Source organism: Solea solea, chromosome 13, assembly GCF_958295425.1.
Source record: "Solea solea chromosome 13, fSolSol10.1, whole genome shotgun sequence".
NCBI lineage: Eukaryota > Metazoa > Chordata > Actinopteri > Pleuronectiformes > Soleidae > Solea > Solea solea.
The window spans coordinates 22,990,402-23,007,692 of NC_081146.1; the positions used below are offsets into that span (position 1 = coordinate 22,990,402).

Below are 17,291 nucleotides of genomic sequence, written 5' to 3' on the forward strand. Positions count from 1 at the left end.
GACTCAAACTGAAGGGGCCTTCAGGTCAGAGAGAGGGAGAGAGAGGGAGAGTGTGAAACTGTGAACCGTCAGAGTGAGAGTGTAAAATTCGAATCCTCTCAACGACAAAACGCTTAAATAATCAACTGTCACTTCAGAGTTGAACGAACACATACTTTCTCTCTTCACTCTCGCTCACCCACCACACCCGTGGTATCACAAGAATCTCTGATGTGGTCTCTCACCTCAGTTTTTTTTCTCCACCATTGTTTTTTCTTCCCTTTATCTTCTCTTTATCAGTTTTTTTCTGACTTTGTTTTCTTTACCACATCTTCCCCTGATTTTCCTCCTTTCCTTCCTTACTTACTCTCTTTTTCTTCTTTTCTCTCATCCTCTCTGCTGTTTTTAAACACTCACTCTTATTTTTCAGCACATTCCTCCTTTTCATCATCTGTGTTTTTGTTTTTCACATTTTCATACTCCCTTGTTTTCTCTTATGTCCTCTTCCCTGAGTCACAGTGTTATCTTTTTTTTTCTTCTATTTCCGGCTTCTTATATTGTAAATAAAAATATTTTATGTGAGTTCAAGGAGGCCTAAAGGAGAGTTTGAGTTTTTCCTCCTTTTTCCATTTTCTTTCGGTACTACTTCTTTTATGAAAAACCTTGTTCAGTCCATTTTTATTAAAATTGTCACTTTTTTGATCCGTTCCAACCTGGGGCTGTGGAACTTCAAACTTGAACCATGAAAACCTGTTCAGTTTTAAAATATACAGCCTCGACACGCATCAGACCACCTAAGGTAATTGCCACTTGGACCAGCAGAGGGCATAGGTTCACTTTTAATCCACCAAAAAAGAAAACAAGACAGTGTTTTTCTGTGTATATGGAGGACACCGGTCCTGAATGGACAATTGCAACACCAAAGCATCTGAAACACTAATATTAATAATAAATATTGTTGTGTTTATGGCTGTTCATGTGTGGTAAATATCTATGCAGGAATAACGTGTCATGTAATGTTTTTGGAAAAAGTCACCGCCCTGAACATTGGGGTTGTTGGAGATAATTAAAAAATCTGTGATTATTTCCCCCTCTCTTCCTCATCTCTCCGTCTCCGTCTCTCTCCAGGTGAGCAGAAGCGTTACCAGGCTGTGATCCACGGCATCGAGCCGCTGCTGGAGACTCCTCTTCAGTGGCTCAGCGAACACCTAAGCCACCCCGACAACTTCCTGCACATCTGCATTATCCCCATCCCCACTGACTGAGGCTACTGAGGCCACCGCTGTCACCGCCAGCACCAGCCGCGGGATGCCCCAGGAAACGGTGGAAGATTTGAACTAACAGACTCTTTATTGAGATGAGAATGGAAAGAAAAGGAGGTGAAGGGGGTCCTCCACAAACCTCCTTCACCATCCTGTTTATTTATATTTCTACTCCTACTACCACCACTACTACTACTACTACTACTACTACTACTACTACTACTACTATTCCACTCAGAAAACCTGATTTCAGGAGGTGACGGTGCAAAGATCTCTTCCTCCTCTACTTCAAAAAAGAAGACACGCTTTCTTGGAAGTGAAGAGACAAACCTTTCGTTTTTCTACTCTGCTGTCTCGCATCTTAACCTCCTCCTTTCTCTGTTCGTCTTAGAACACATATCTTCATGGGACTCGAGGAGATGAACGCAGCCCGTCTTTTCTCTCCATCCTTGCGTCCTTGTTTGGGGATAGGTGTGTCCTGTCCTGTTGAAGCTGCCTTAGTTACTTCACCTTTTTTTTTTTTCACTTATGAGTTTACATTAGAGCCTGGAAAAAAATAATGAGGGAATTTTCTGTCGGCTTAGTAAAAATAATATTTTTTTTGTTTTATATTTGACCAAATGAGCTTATGTAAAGAAAAATATGAGTAGTTTTTGAGATCTGAGGACACACACAAACACATAACGTCACATTAACGTCTAATTATGCATTATTTGAAACAGGAAGACTAAATATACACCTGTCATGATCTGGTTGTTTTTGTTTTTTTCTCTCCTTCCATTTTTCATCTTCACTTGTAAGAAAAAAAAAAATTCCGTTACATACCACATATTAATTTCATGTTTTAAATAAAGAGGAATTGTGTCCTTCAGTATTTACTTCGTCCTCACTGAGTGATGGGATTCTGCAACTGAAATAAAAACAAATCGGTTGGCAGTGGTGTTTTTTAAGATGGTTATCGTCCATATGGAAATGACATACTCTTGTGGACGTTCTTCAATTTTGTAAATGATCTTCCCATTTTGTGCAAAATAGATGTTAAAATAATGGCACATATGTGTGATTGACAGCTGGTTGTCATCCAAAACAAGCCTGGTGGCAGGTGACGTCTGTGAACTTCCCTCTGCCAAACCTGAAATGTTTACATTTTGATCCTGTGGATGAACTTCACCTGCTTGTAAGATTTAAATTGCTGCCGTATCTGTAATATGGATCAGATCTGGATGAAACATAGTCTGATGGTAGCATACACAAATTTCAAGGATTTCTTGAAAAGATAATTTTTTGTGACGTCATTGGTGGGTTCTTACCAAAATCTACTTGACTCCTTGGTCAAAGTAATTATTGGCTTTTATTTCAGTTCATTTTATTCGACAAACACGGCATGAGATGTTTACGTGGCAACATTCAATATCACAATTATGAGTTACTGGATAAATTGTTTATCACGAGAAAGAAGGAGGGGGAAAAAAAGCTTGACACATGTTTTCAATAGCAGGTGTCGATTTCTCTTCATCACTACGACACAGTGAAGTGGGTTTTACTGTCTGTTTTTGTCAGGTTTGGCTCGAGCCTCTTCGTCCGCTGCCAAAATGTAATTGAGCATCTGGTTTTGCTTCATTTTAAGAACTCTGCTCATGTGTAATGAGACATCGCTTAAGGTCTGCGAGTCTGCAGGCTGTTGTGCGACATGTCATATAAACGCTTTGAATTTTTTATGTTGGACACGGATGAGTCTGGACTAACATTGGTTGACGACTTCCCGGTTTAGATGACACAACTTTTAACGCACGTGTTCATCCTGGGGGGGGAAATAAAGAGACGTATAAAATATTCAGTGAACGTAAATAAGAATCCAGTTTTCATTTCTGTAGGAGTTGAACATACATATCTCGGCAGTGGGAGCTAATTTAAGTAAAGTAACACCAGTTACATGATTAGACATCTCTTATGAGGTTTAAACCATAACAAAATAGATCTAAAGCTGGTGTAGGCAAAATAATTATAGTTATTTATCAATGATTTCATAATAATCTTTCAGCATAATGTAAATCAAGTGGTCTGAGGGTGAATACGGTCCAAATCCATGTCCCATTTTGTCCCCTTTTTGCCCTTGAAACAGAGTTTCTGAAGTAGGTAAGGTAGTCAGATTAATCGTGTCCATGGAAACAGTAAATGTGGCTACTGATGAATATCTCACTCACTCACACATACACACAAAAAGAAGTGAAATCTGCTAATAATTTACAGTCATGTCATTCCATTCAAAAACATCACTAGCCCATGCTATTATTAACACACACCCACACCCAGGGTGGTTTCCATGACTTCAGAGGACATTGCAATGACTTACATTAATTTCCTTATCCATAAATACTACTGACCTAATCCTAACCCTGACCCTAACCTTAACCTAACCCTATAAACTCAGCCTAACCTCAGCCTAATGTGGTCATGTAGGTCCCCACAACATAAGGAATACCAGGTACACAGTGTACAGTATGGGGGGAGGGGTGTGTGTGTGGAGTGAGCAGTGGGGTCGGGAAATCCCATAAAAAGTGTGTGTCAGTGAGGCAGACACTTCATCACTGCGTCTGGAGCTGTGTAATGCAGTGTGTGTATACATTTAAATGCAACACACACACACAAACAAACACATTCTTTACCCCACGCCAAGGTCGGGGTCTTGACTCAACACCATAAAAACCCGCCGTCCCATCATGCTTGGCGGCGGCACAAGCAGGGTGAGAAAGCCCGACGTGATGACATGATGTGTGACATCACTTGCACAATGCACGCACGCACACACACACACACACACACACACACACACACACACATTAGCAAACTGCCTGTACGGCAAGACACGACGAGTGTGTGTGTGAGTGAGTGAGAAAAGTCAGGAAGAATTCCAGTGAATGTCTTCATTCACACACACGTACAGACACCTGCGGTGGCTATAAATGATGTCTAATTATTTACACACACACACACACACACACACACACACACACACACACACACTCACTCTTCACATTGTATAGTTCAATTCCACGGTGCTTTCTCACACACACACACACACACAGGGAGTGACGGAGCAGCCTGAGGCCTGTCTGACAGGACAGTTTAGTGGTCTCATTAGCAGAGTGTGGAATGCCAACGGATAATTAACCAGGAGAGATGAAGAGAGCGAGGGAGGGTGAGTGCCAGCAGTTAAACACATAAGAGAGAGAGACAGACAGAGAGAACGAGAGAGAGAGAGAGAGAGAGATGAATAAAGTGAAATCACCAGAGGGGATGAAAGCTGAACACATCAGACACTTTCACTTGTTTCAGTGTGGTGAATATTACACTCAGTAATGTCCACAGATGAGCCTCATCCCTGTATATATAATCAATATGCATTGATGATGATGATGACACGTCATTGATTAGATTAGAATATCTTCTGGTTCAAGAATCAGAGCTAATTTCACTGTGTGTGTATTTAGGACTGAAAATGATATGAAAACAACATAAAATGAAGACATTTTGGCTGGTCCTCACATCTTTAAGGGGCTTTTGGGGGGGTTAAGACCAGGTTTTAGAGGGGTTTTTTTATGGCAGGGGTCTCAAACATGCGGCCTACCACTGGCCAGTTGTGGCCCCCAATCAATTTCATGTGGCACAGCACTCATGAAGTTTAAATCTGTCTGTCTTTGATATTTATAGATTAATCAAGCATTATATTTTGTGAACTATATCAAAGACTTATTGTTATATAAGTTATATAAGTGTCTATATATATATATATATATATATATATATATATATATATATATATATATACATATATTGTTATTGCTATATCATGATGGAATATTGTGGTATTTTTTCCTCACACACAATTGGACTTCTTTTTACTTGACCGGTCCACTTCTGACCAGACTAGATGCTCAGTGGCCCCCAGGTCGTTTGAGTTTGAGTTTGAGACCCCTGTGCTAGGGAATGCATAATGTGTGTGTGTGTGTGTGTGTGGGAACAAATGTCAGTGGTTAAATGTCAAGATCCAACTGTGTCCATAAGCTTTAAAGGCTCATTGTGTAACATTTAGGAAGGATTATTGGCAGAAAGTGTGTTTGTATATTTGCTTTAAAGTGGAAAAACAAGTGTTTTTGTAGCTAAAGAATAAGTCTTTTATATCCACCACCACCACAGTGTGTGTTTGTTTGTGTTTTCAAGTGGAATCTTAACACACAAACCGTGCAGTTTCACTATTAGGACACCAGACCTTTAATGATTCAGGCCCCTAACAGGGAAGAATAGATTATAAATAAAATGACAGGAGATCCGGGAAACAGTCAAAATCAACATTCCTCGCAACTTTTCAATTCCTCGACTGATCGCGTATGTGAGATAAAGCCTGAGTTTGCTTGTGTCTCCGTGGCAACTGTAAACAGTCCTTTGATTGTGGACCCATATTTACTGGACCACTGGTGTCCGACTGCTTCCGCGAAACACACACACACACACACACACACACACACACGCTTTTACCATCAGTTTAGACCACAAAATATGCCCTACAGTACTGTCCCGTCTGTTTCTACCCAACCAGTGTGTCTCTCTCTCTCTGTCTGTCTCACACAAACAGAGAGAGGGGGTCCTCGAGGGGGGGGGGGGGGGGGGCACAGTGCACAGCTTTTTATCAGAGCACAGATCAAGAAGATCAACAGATGAGAGCAATTACTGATGAAGAGGAAGTCATGAGTGTGTGTTTGTTGCCTGTAAATCTGCACACACACACACACACACACACAGCAGAGGCTGAGACTGTGTGTGTGTGTGTGTGTGTGACAAGTAAAAATGACAACATGCCACAAACGTGTGTAAGAGTGTGTTCCTGCTGAGCCAGAGACGTGACAGACGGTGTGATGGAGAGGAAAAACAAAGCAAAAAAAAAAGAGGGAGTGTGTTAACGAGTGTGCGTTCACTCCTCTAACCAAACTACTTTGTCTGCACTCACTTGTTTACATGTAGAGAAACACACACACACACACACACACACACACACACACTGTATCCAGGTTACGTTCAGGCCTTTTTAAAAACACACCGTGACGCCGCGCCGACTCAAACCCACTGTTCCACATAATTTAGATGACGACCAGCGGTGGTTTAATTTAAATATGCTGTAGATTGGATCTGTAATTGTTAGAAAAATTAAAGCGTGACTATGTGATGAGCGCGCGGCATCGCTCTCTGACCTCATCGTGATGTCATTCCTTAATGAAACGCTGCAGCGGCTCATTGTCCGTCGGTGCGGCGTTGAAAGAGAAAGAAATCAACTGCAGCAGCAATAATAACATTCATATGAGGAGGGGTTTGTGAAGAAAGCCATCGTATTTTCCCTCTTTGGGGAGAAACATTAATACCTTTTTCTGTGCGTTTACATCAAAAGATGCGTCAGATTTATGATCGTAGACGCGTTAACGCATGTAAACAAAGGTGTGATGGTGTCTTTTTAATCAATACCAATCAATAATCACTCAATTTCGTGTTCACTTTGGTAGGAATCTTCATTAATTTGCTCAAAATGTACACGTACGTGTGACTCAATTGGTTCTAAATAAAGAAGAAGTATTTGGGACGTAAATAAGTTTTTAAAATAGAGAAAATATGTGTCCAGTTTCCTGCGGCGAAAACAACCAGCAGAGCAGTGTGTGTGTGTGTGTGTGTGTGTGTGTGTGTGTGTGTGTGTGTGTGTGTGTGTGCGTGCGTGCGTGTTTTTGTCTGACTATTCCTGGCAGTGAGACACACACACACACGCAGACACACACACACACACACACACACACACACACACATCCTCTGTGGTTCTCTCAGAAGATGGAGGGATGAACGTCCATTTTTAACGAGAGCGACAGTCTTTGAAGTTTGTAATGATTCAAAAAGGACACAGTTCACTCCCCTCCGTCTCTCTCTCTCCGTGTGTCTCTTGCTCGTCTCTCTCTCTCTCCCACACACACACACACTCACCCACTCGGATGACACATTAAATGTCTGTTGTCCCCCCCCTTTTCGTTCTCGTTCTCTTCGTTTTCTTGCAGAAAAAGAGCAGTCACTCCCCCTCTCTCTTTCTTCTTCTTCTGCCTACTATCAAAGAAAAACTTTCCCCTTTGTAATAAAAGCCCTTAAACCGCACTACTTCCCCTCACACACACACACACACACACGGTCAGAGGTCTGTGGACAGTGGAGCTTTTGAGTTAAAACACTTATTGCTTGAATTGTTGTGGATGCAGATGTTGAGCCTCAGCTGCACAGAATCAGCTCGGATTAAAAAACACACTCACAAAACTGATTCTTCCGCGTTCCCGTCTTCATGCACGAGGCACGTTTAATGTTTCCAAAAAAAAACAAAGAGATGTTTTATGTTTGGTTATTGTTACATCACCTCCTGTTTTTTTCCTTTAAAGAGTGAAATTACTATGGCTACGGTGAGATTACCACACCTGACGAGACTCATATCTGATTCTTTGTTCCTCCTGTTGATGTGACTCAGATCTGGCCGTGTGTGTGTGTGTGTGTGTGTGTGTGTGGATCAACCGTCACTTTAGATTTTCAAATCAGACTCCAGTGTGTGACCCTACGTCCATCCTAGTTCCCTTCACAAGCAAAAACAAAACCAGTTGAGTGTCGATAACACATTTTAAATCACAGGTGCCCAAACTTAGAGGGAACTAAAAGTGAAACTTGACCCTGGGCCTCGAGTCAAAAGAAAACACGACTGTATTAAGATTCAAGCACATACTGCAATCCTTAAACAACTTTAAATATATATGTTTCTGTCATAATTCTATTTTGGAAGCTGCCTCCATTAGTACACACGTTTAAATAAACTGCTTCTTATTTTCTGTAAGTCTTTAAGTTCATAAAAAAAAATGTGAACAGAGTTAATGAGTGAAATTTATTTCTTTTTAATAGTACATTTAAGGAGCATCTTTACATCACAAAAAGTTTAAATATACAGTGTATTAGATCGCCACCAAAATGAACATTATCAAAATCATTTTTTAAATTCCTGTAATGGTTAATACACCAGTCTGTAGAAGCTCTTTAACTGAAATGATATTTTAATGCTAAAATATAATTATTATTATTGCTAATTTTTTTTTTTGACTTTTCAAATGTGGCTATAAAAAGGTGAATTCAGTTTGTTATTTGCCAACGTTTTAAAAGATTTCTAAAATATTTGTTTTTTCATTTCTAAGTCTGGCGGGCAAAATCACACACACACACACACACACACACACACACAGAGAGATGAGGTACCTGTCATCCTCTACAAGACAGGTTGTGGAGAAAGAGTGAGACACAGATAAACGTAGAGAAATAAAGAGAGAGAGAGAGAGAGAGAATGACAGGAGGATGTGGATGAGGTTAGAGAGCTTTAATGCTTTGATCTCTCTCTGCTCTCTCACACACACACACACACACAGGTTCATGCAGCTACACTTTTAAGGACACCGCATTGACTTCAGCCTAAAAATAAAAAAAGCATTGTCCCAAACTTTAACCATAACCAGTTGATGCCTAACCCTAACCTCAACCACAATTCTAATCTCAGCACTTAATTTAATCAGTTCAACGAGTTAAGTGAGACTGTCTCTCTAAGACTAGGTTTTGGTCTCCATGAGGACTCCTGGTCCTGGCAAGGTCAAAGTTTAAGTCAGATAAGTTCATAAAAAAGTTAACGCACACACAAAGGCATTAATATTATTGTTATTATTGTTATTGATAGTGTGTGTGCGTGTGTGTGTGTGTGTGTAGCTCTGTGGTCAAACCTTCATGTGTTCATGACATCATACACATAAAAAACAGCTCAGTGGAGCCAGCGTGTTTTTATCTGTCAGCTGTTTTATTGCTCGTCTTGTTGACTCATGTAACCAGGATCATGCCTGCGGCAGATCTCAGGCCAGACTCCTGTCAATTACTGGATCTATAAAGTGAAGAGCAGCGTAAGATGATATAAAATAAAGTCCAGTGTGTGAAGAACAGTGACATCTAGCAGTGAGACTGCATCCACTTGCCTCTGTAAAGCAAGGCCCTTGCCAGATATCACAAAAAAGTCCACTTTTATACAAGTGCAAGCACCTGTATAAAGTTTTTCTGAGGATATTTTCAATGATCAATGTTTATTTTTAATTAAAAGAAAAAAAAAGATCAGGGTAATTTGTGGTTAAACTAAAGAGAAAACAAACACATTTGTTTAAAAGGCTGATTCATGGAGCTGAAAGGAAACCAAATGTAAACCCACCCAAACAAAAGCCAACAGACCAGTGACTGCTGCCTTAAATAGTATCATACAGGTGCACTGAATCTCCTTAATGACCTGACTCCGCCCCCCTCAGACACCTGCCACCTGAATTAATCAAGCAGCCATGTTTCAGCAGGAAAAGCTCAGGTGTCACTGATCATATTAACGATCTCCTCTCTGTTCAGGACTGTGTTGTTTAAACTGCAGCTCAAATGGGATTTTTAAGCAAATCCAGATTGTATACAGCCTCATTTTTTTTTTTTATCAGATTTTTACAGATCAGTTTCAACCTGAATTTGCTGGTCAATAAATAAAAAGTCATAATATTACGAGAAAAAACGTATTTCAAATAAAGTTATTAATATTATTAAATAACAACAGAACGCAGATGTAACCAGTGGGAGCCTTGCAGTCGACCACTAACAGCCATTTATTTCCTCCTCCACAAAAGAGATGATTTCCACCAAGTCTGTGTGATTCTTTCTTTGAAACAGACTTGGTTTCTTTCACGATCTTTGTGCAAAAGTATTACTTTCATCAACTGTGACTTCGCGATATGCCCACACTTTCTGCATCATGACGCAGGTGATCATCTGAGATAATAATAATGGTTTATTCTCATCATATTACAACTTTATTCTCGAAAGATTAAAACATTTTTTTTCTTCAGCAGGCAGACAATAGTTTCAAAATCATTGGTCATCGTTAGTAATTGTTTAGACTACTTTTTTTTGAGGGGGCGTGGCCTGTATCTCTCGAAATCCATCGGATTAGCTTACAAATCCAAAGCTAACAGATCCAAAACAAGGCCTAATGCTGTATTCACGCCGCTTTGTCGTGTTTTAAACGGGCATTTCTTTTCCCCATCAACAACAGCATTGTTGCACTCTCATTGTTGTGGAAACGTCTGCAGAGAAAGAAACCGCCGTCTTGTGTGGTTTCACAAACCATCCGTGGCCGGACAACAACATGGCGAAGTAAACGGTTAAACTCGCCACGTCGTGACCGCCTCCGTTTCCACAAGAGATTTATTTAGTGCATGCTTCACTGTGTTGTCTGGACGACTTACTGAGGGAGGTGTCCACCATAGTGGGGAACTGGCTGGGAAGTAGTTCTGCAGGAGGCTAGTGGGTTAGCCGCCCTGTTTTGTTGTCCCTGGGGACACCTCAACCTCGAGGTTAGCTGTTGCTGTGACAATATTATACATTTCCCCCTCTGTTATGAGCGTCTAGTCCGGACCCCTAGCAAGTATGTGACGTCATCCGGAGAATCTCAATACTGATTGGCCGCGATTTTTCACCAAACTTGTGAAAACGGGCGTCACTCAGCCCGGCCAATGCGAAAATCTCGTATGTGCATTGACTTTGTATGAAAACGTGTCAAATTCGCAGCCTAACAGTGAGAACCAGCATGCTTCCTGAAACTGAAGCTAAATAGAACTCAGCCATTGTTAATTTGATGACTTTTAAAAAAGGCTGCTGTGACAGACCGCAGAAATGCCACTTGTAGGAACTTGGTTTCTGTAAAACAATAACATGTGACCATGAGAGGTGATTATTAGCGATTATTGTAACTCATGATTAGTCAACGATCCCCCGACTTTACCCCCATCATCACAGACACAGCCGTCCCTTCATGTGTTCCAGTAAACATATAAAACATTTCCTCCGTGACATAAAAATGGCGACCGGCAGCAACAGCCCCGCTGATGCTTACAACATGTGGGACGACGCGTCGCAGGAAGCGATGGCGGCTGCTGCGGTTTTGAAGATGAAGAGGAGGAGAGCGAGCCTCCACATGTGTGAAGATTCAGGATGGGGCAGCGATGAGAACTTTGTGCTGAATCACCTCCAGTCATCCCCGGCACACATGTGAATGTGTGTCTGCCAGACGAAAGCAGATCATTAGCCCGGGAAACCAGGAAGTGTGTTTGTTAGACAGAAATTAACTGAAAACATGAAGACATGCAGTCTGCGGCGTGTCGGTCAGAAATCTCAAACAGGGACTCCTGGTGTGAATCCTGCTCCAACAATTCAGATTACATCGACTGTGATTGAGCGAGCAGGTGATTTTCATTAAGCATCTGAGACAAAGATGTTTTTTTTCTTTTTTTTAAGGCTTCTCCATCCATCGATGGGATTATCTGTCCATCTGACATTCCTCAGAACAGAAGCAGGCTCGCAGGACTAACTTTACAAAGAGAATGATTTTTCTTGACAGTTTTGCAGGTTCGTGCTCCTGTTTCAAAATAAAAGCACTCTAACCTTTCAGTTCCCTGATTCCATTCATTTTTGTTCAATTAACTGTGAAACAATTGCAGCATTGACTGATTTGCAGCTTCATACTGAAGAGTCCTGGTATTTAGTTGACCACAGACAAAGTATTTAAATGTATATTTTATGTAAAACATAGAAGGAGACACAGCAGCCAGTGTAATACTATCCTCAAACTTGTTCTTGGCTTCTTGAACATTCATTTCCATTCCAGTTACGGCAAACAGTTTTCTCTTGAAATGAACTAATTCAAATTAGGCAACCGAAGGATTAGATACGTACATTAATCAATGACACCTTTATTACATCCACGTCAATGAGACATGAGACAACAAGGAAAGAAAATACTGGTTGAATTGGAGGACAGGTTGTCCATGACACCCTGATGAGAAGTCTAGCATGTTAGCATCATCTGTCCATTATTATCCAGCCTACTCTGACATCTCCTATGACCAATAGGATAACAGTATGTATGTGAGTTAGCTGTTAGCCTGTAACAACATGTACTCAGCACTTATTGACGACTCATTATCCTGCCTACCTGATTTTCGGTTGAGGGTCATACTTGCCAGTCCCTAGAACAAGAGACGGCAAGAATCCGTGTCACTGTCACATCTTTTGATAGAAGAAAACAAGAACCATCTCTTCAGTATTGTAGCCAGGCTAACACAGAGTCATAGCTTATAGTGTTGTGCTGTTCAGCTATATGAATAAAATTGACTTGACTTGACATGGTGACCATTGTGAAAGACAAAAATAATGGGTAGTCCTGATCCTGGCACTCACACTGAACGTCAGTCAGGAACATTACCCTAACATGTGTTGTGATAGTAGGAGAAAATCCACATGAACATGAAGAGAACATGCAAACTCAACATAGGAAGGACCTGAGATGAACCAGGATTTGGACCTGGGATGGATCAGCGTTTTGACCTGAGATGAACCAAGGTTTGGACCTGGTATGAACCAGCATTTGGGACTGAGATGGACCAGGGTTTGGACCTGAGATGGACCAGGGTTTGGACCAGGGTTTGGACCTGAAATAGACCAGGGTTTGGACCTGAGATGGACCAGGGTTTGGACCTGGGATGGACCAGGGTTTGGGCCTGAGATGGATCAAGGTTTGGGCCTGGGATGGACCAGCGTTTGGACCTGAAAAAGACCAGTGTTTGGACCTGAGATGGAGCAGGGTTTGGACCTGAGATGAACCAGGGTTTGGACCAGGGTTTGGGCCTGAGATGGACCAGCGTTTGGGCCTGGGATGGACCAGCATTTGGACCTGAGATGAACCAGGGTTTGGTCCCGGGCTGGATCAGCGTTTGGACCTGAGATGAACTAGGGTTTGGATCTGGGATGAACCAACATTTGGGTCTGAGATGGACCCGGGTTTGGACCTGGAATGGACCAGGGTTTGGGCCTGGAATGGACCAGGGTTTGGGCCTGAGATGGACCAGGGTTTGGGCCTGGGATGGACCAGGGTTTGGGCCTGAGATGGACCAAGGTTTGGGCCTTATAAAGACCAGCGTTTGGACCTTATAAAGACCAGCGTTTGGACATGAGATGAACCAGTGTTTGGGCCTGATATGGACCAGGGTTTGGACCTGGGATGGACCAGCGTTTGGACCTGATATAGACCAGGGTCCACCCTGGGATAGACCAGGGTTTGGACCTGGGATGAACCAGGGTTTAGACCTGAAATGGACCAGGGTTTGGACCATCTCGGGTCCCAGGTTTTGACCTGGGATGAACTAGGGTTTGAACACTGCTGACAACTGTTTGATGAGGACATTTGGACGGAGGCTCTGCTTCCCGAAGTGTTAGAAAAAATAATAACTTGTGTAACAGGGTCAGTTATTACAGCATATGTGTTTGTTATTTTTCACCTTTTTCATGTTATAATTACATGTAAAGTTTTAATTTTTCTATTTCAATCTGACACAGGAGCATAAATTTGTAATTTTCTATCCCCCACTTTCCCTGTTGGGTTGTCCACCGAGTATAAAACGACGTGTCTTGTGTTATTTCTTGTACTCAGTAGGTTTTCTTGCTCGTGTTGACACACTGTATGTATGTTTGTTTTATAGAGGGCACATTTTCCTGTGTTTCACGTTGTCACTGCCTCCAAACAGATCCATCGTGTGGTTAATTGTTCACCGCATAAAACTACACTTGTTACACTTGCACACTAAAAAGGTTTGACAATAACAATTTTATTTGCTGTTATCGTGTGTAATAGTTTCATTATGATGGCAGAGTAAAAAAAAGATTCCATGTTGACTGGATTCTCTCGTCAGAGTGAAGATGGAGCATCTGATATTTTGCTTTCCTTGTTTGCATCATCATCATCATCATCATCTGCTGTACTGAGATGACACAAACAGGGGTGTGTGTGTGTGTGTGTGTGTGTGTGTGTGTGGATGGAACCGTTTCATTTCTCATGTACTGTATATATATTTATGTGAGTGGGTGTGTTTTTAATAATGTCCATGCAATACTGAGTACCATTCATATGTGTCGACTTAGCTTCTTGCAGTTTTATGAGCCATATGTTATAAAGCAGTATATGGACTATTACACACACATTTCCTGTCTTATATAGGAGGACATGGTCCTCACTGCATCACACACACACACACACATATAGATACACACATGTACACGATTGTATGATGTGGTAAACCGTAACCACCCTGAGCACATACTCTACGGTTAATGCTCTTATGTTTCACACCTGGTCATTTTCAGCACAACAAACCTCTGAACATCATGTCACCCCATGGGATGACCGCCATGGCAACCCAAAACTCATTTTACACTATATAATGATAATGTAGACCTCATATTACATTGTATTCTATTGTAGTTTCTGAACTTATACAGTGAAGGAGTGAACTGGCTGTTTTATTTTAGTCTTTATGGTGGCATTATATCAATATATTACCTCTAATAAACTATAAAAATATGTAATATCAATAATGTATATTAGAACGTGGCAAAAACATTGTCCTAAATGCTGACAAAACAAAAAAAAGCTGTGAAAAAGAAGAGTCATACACCACATTAGACTGGTGAGACTGAGGTAGAGAGGCAAGAAGACCTTCAAATTCATAATAATAGTCATATATAGCACTTTGAAACAGTACTCAAAACACACTCAAACAGACACCAAAAAGAAAAAAATAGTCATTTTAAAGCAGTAAAATAAACAGAAGTGATATAATAAGTGCACCAAAGACTCAAAAACACATTTTAAAAGGTGTTTTCAAGGAGCTGCTAAGGTGAGGGTGTCCCAAAATATGGACCAAAGTGAAGTTTTGTCCCAATGATGGCGCTAATGATGTCAGAGTTGTTATCAGTCATCTCATCAAGTGAACACCTGCCTGTTGTTGTTGTTGTTGTTGTTGTGACCCAATACAATAGAGCGCTGATAGAACCTGACATGCCAGGTCAGGTTTTAACACATATTTTGAAATTGCATTTGGTTCCAGGTCAGGTTTCATTCACGGTTGCTGGGTTTTTATCATGCAAGTAACTTAACACATGTCTTTACTTCATATCTAGTAAAGTTTCATATCTATTTTAATTTTTTTGGTGTGGGGGGGGGGGGATTATTGTGGGTTTGAATCAGGCTCAGAAAGCAATAGTTTTGGGTCTGGTCCAGTAAATATTCTATCACACTTGGATCAGGTTTGCAAAGAAAATAAAAAAACTGAATTCAAAGCCTAGTTTTCCTCTGGCTCAGGGAGAGTTTGGACATAAAAATACATTCTGTATATGTACTCAGTTTCTATGCCAGTAGTCACGGAGATACAGCGCTGGTTAGGATTTATTCTTTGTAGGACCACGACTCTTTAAAAAAAAGGAGTTATTTCTGTCATGGCGCAGCTAACGCGGCTAAAAATACAGCGTTCTTTATGGGGGGGAAAAAATGGCTCCGGTTTAAAAGGAGAAAGGAGGAAAGAAAAACTTGTCCAACATCTTTATTCTCCCCAGTGAAGACAAAGAGGAAGCCATTAGCTGAGGAAGCGGAGCTCTTCTTGGTGACAGGCCGCGTCAGGATTTATAGCAAATGTGGTCCTGCTTTGGGGAAACATTTGGCTCCCAACTGTCTCCATCGTGCTCTCGTTTGTTTAGAATATTCTCTCCGAGGTCCTGCAGCCAACGTGATAACGACATGTTGATGTTTGATGGGGCAACTAATGTCCACGCTGAGCCAATCGCAGCAGCTGCGACTTCCTGTCAGGGACGTTGAGGGAGGAAAAAGTGAATTTCAGGGAAGACGGGTGAGATTACGCCCTGGTCTGCAACATGTTTACGGTAAACGCGCAGCTAAGGGCGCAACTCGGATTCCGAAAAAGTGACGTCACTCTGGAATTCAGAAGAAATGGAGAGTGTGTTTGTTTCTCTGTGTGTGTGTGTGTGTAAAAGAGTTTTTAATTTATGGTTCCATTGTGAAACTAATCACAACATTTCGGGGGAAATTACAAGATCTCCTGAGATTAATGATTGTGAACATAGTGAATGGAAACAGGTGTGATTACAGTGTGTGTGTGTGTGTGTGTGTAAAGTCCATGAGCCTGTGAGTGGGTTTTTATTTGTGATTGTGCCGTAATGTTGATGCACGTCCTAATAAATAGTGGATATTTGTGTGTGTGTGTGTGTGTGTGTGTGTGAGTCTTCCTCTGAAACACTGCCAACCTCGCTGCGTCTGTGTACTGCTGAATCTCCACTGCTGCCTCGCAGTCCAGAACACGACATGACAGAAATGTCAGCCTGCTGGGGGCGCTGTGGGGTCCTCGCAAAAAAAACCAAAACCCTAGATACCGTGTCAGTGATTGTACCAGCTGTGGAAAGATCTGACTGACCACAGAACATCTAACTGTCCATCACTGCCACAGATGTGAATGTACATAAAGAATCTGTAGGCGAGGTTTTTGGCACCGTCAGCTTTATCACTTGTGACCAGGTCGTGTTTACCAGCAGGTAACTGTACACGTAACACAGTTTGAGAACCGTGGTACTGGATGTTATAATGCAATGTTTGTTGACTTTGGTAGAAGTTGAAGTCAGTTTTTTTTAATAATATTACTTAAGTAAAAGTCTTAAAGTTTATGACATTTACTTTACTTAAGTATCAAAGGTCATTTTCTGATATAAAATGTACTTAAATTTTAGGATTAAAAGTATTAATAAAGGGGAGGAGTTAGGATTGTGAGCCATGGCGGCTCAGTGGTAGGGTGAGTCGTCTTTCAACTGGAAGGTTGTGGGTTCAATTCCTGGCTCTGCTAGTCTATATGTGTCCTTGGGCAAAGACATTTAACAGCATGTTGAAGCGTGTGAATGGGTGGAGAGTGTAGTGTAAAGGCCCTGGAATACTCGCCCCAACGCGCATCGTGTGCGTAACACGATTTCTGTCATCAACGCGCAACACGAATCGCACTTCTGTGTCTGTGGTTGGAAAGCGTCCTATTCCCTGCG

At 41.4% G+C, this 17,291-nt stretch overlaps 1 protein-coding gene across 1 annotated transcript in view; it reads left to right on the forward strand.

The window, feature by feature from the left end:
• Nucleotides 1-2,115, forward strand: part of atg5 (ATG5 autophagy related 5 homolog (S. cerevisiae)) — a 28,583-nt gene extending 26,468 nt beyond the window's left edge. Inside the window, exon 8 of the mRNA XM_058648203.1 lies at nucleotides 1,108-2,115. Coding sequence (XP_058504186.1) covers nucleotides 1,108-1,244 — 137 coding nt within the window. The 3' untranslated portion in view covers nucleotides 1,245-2,115. The remainder of the gene's footprint in view (nucleotides 1-1,107) is intronic.
• Nucleotides 2,116-17,291: the final 15,176 nt, after the last annotated feature.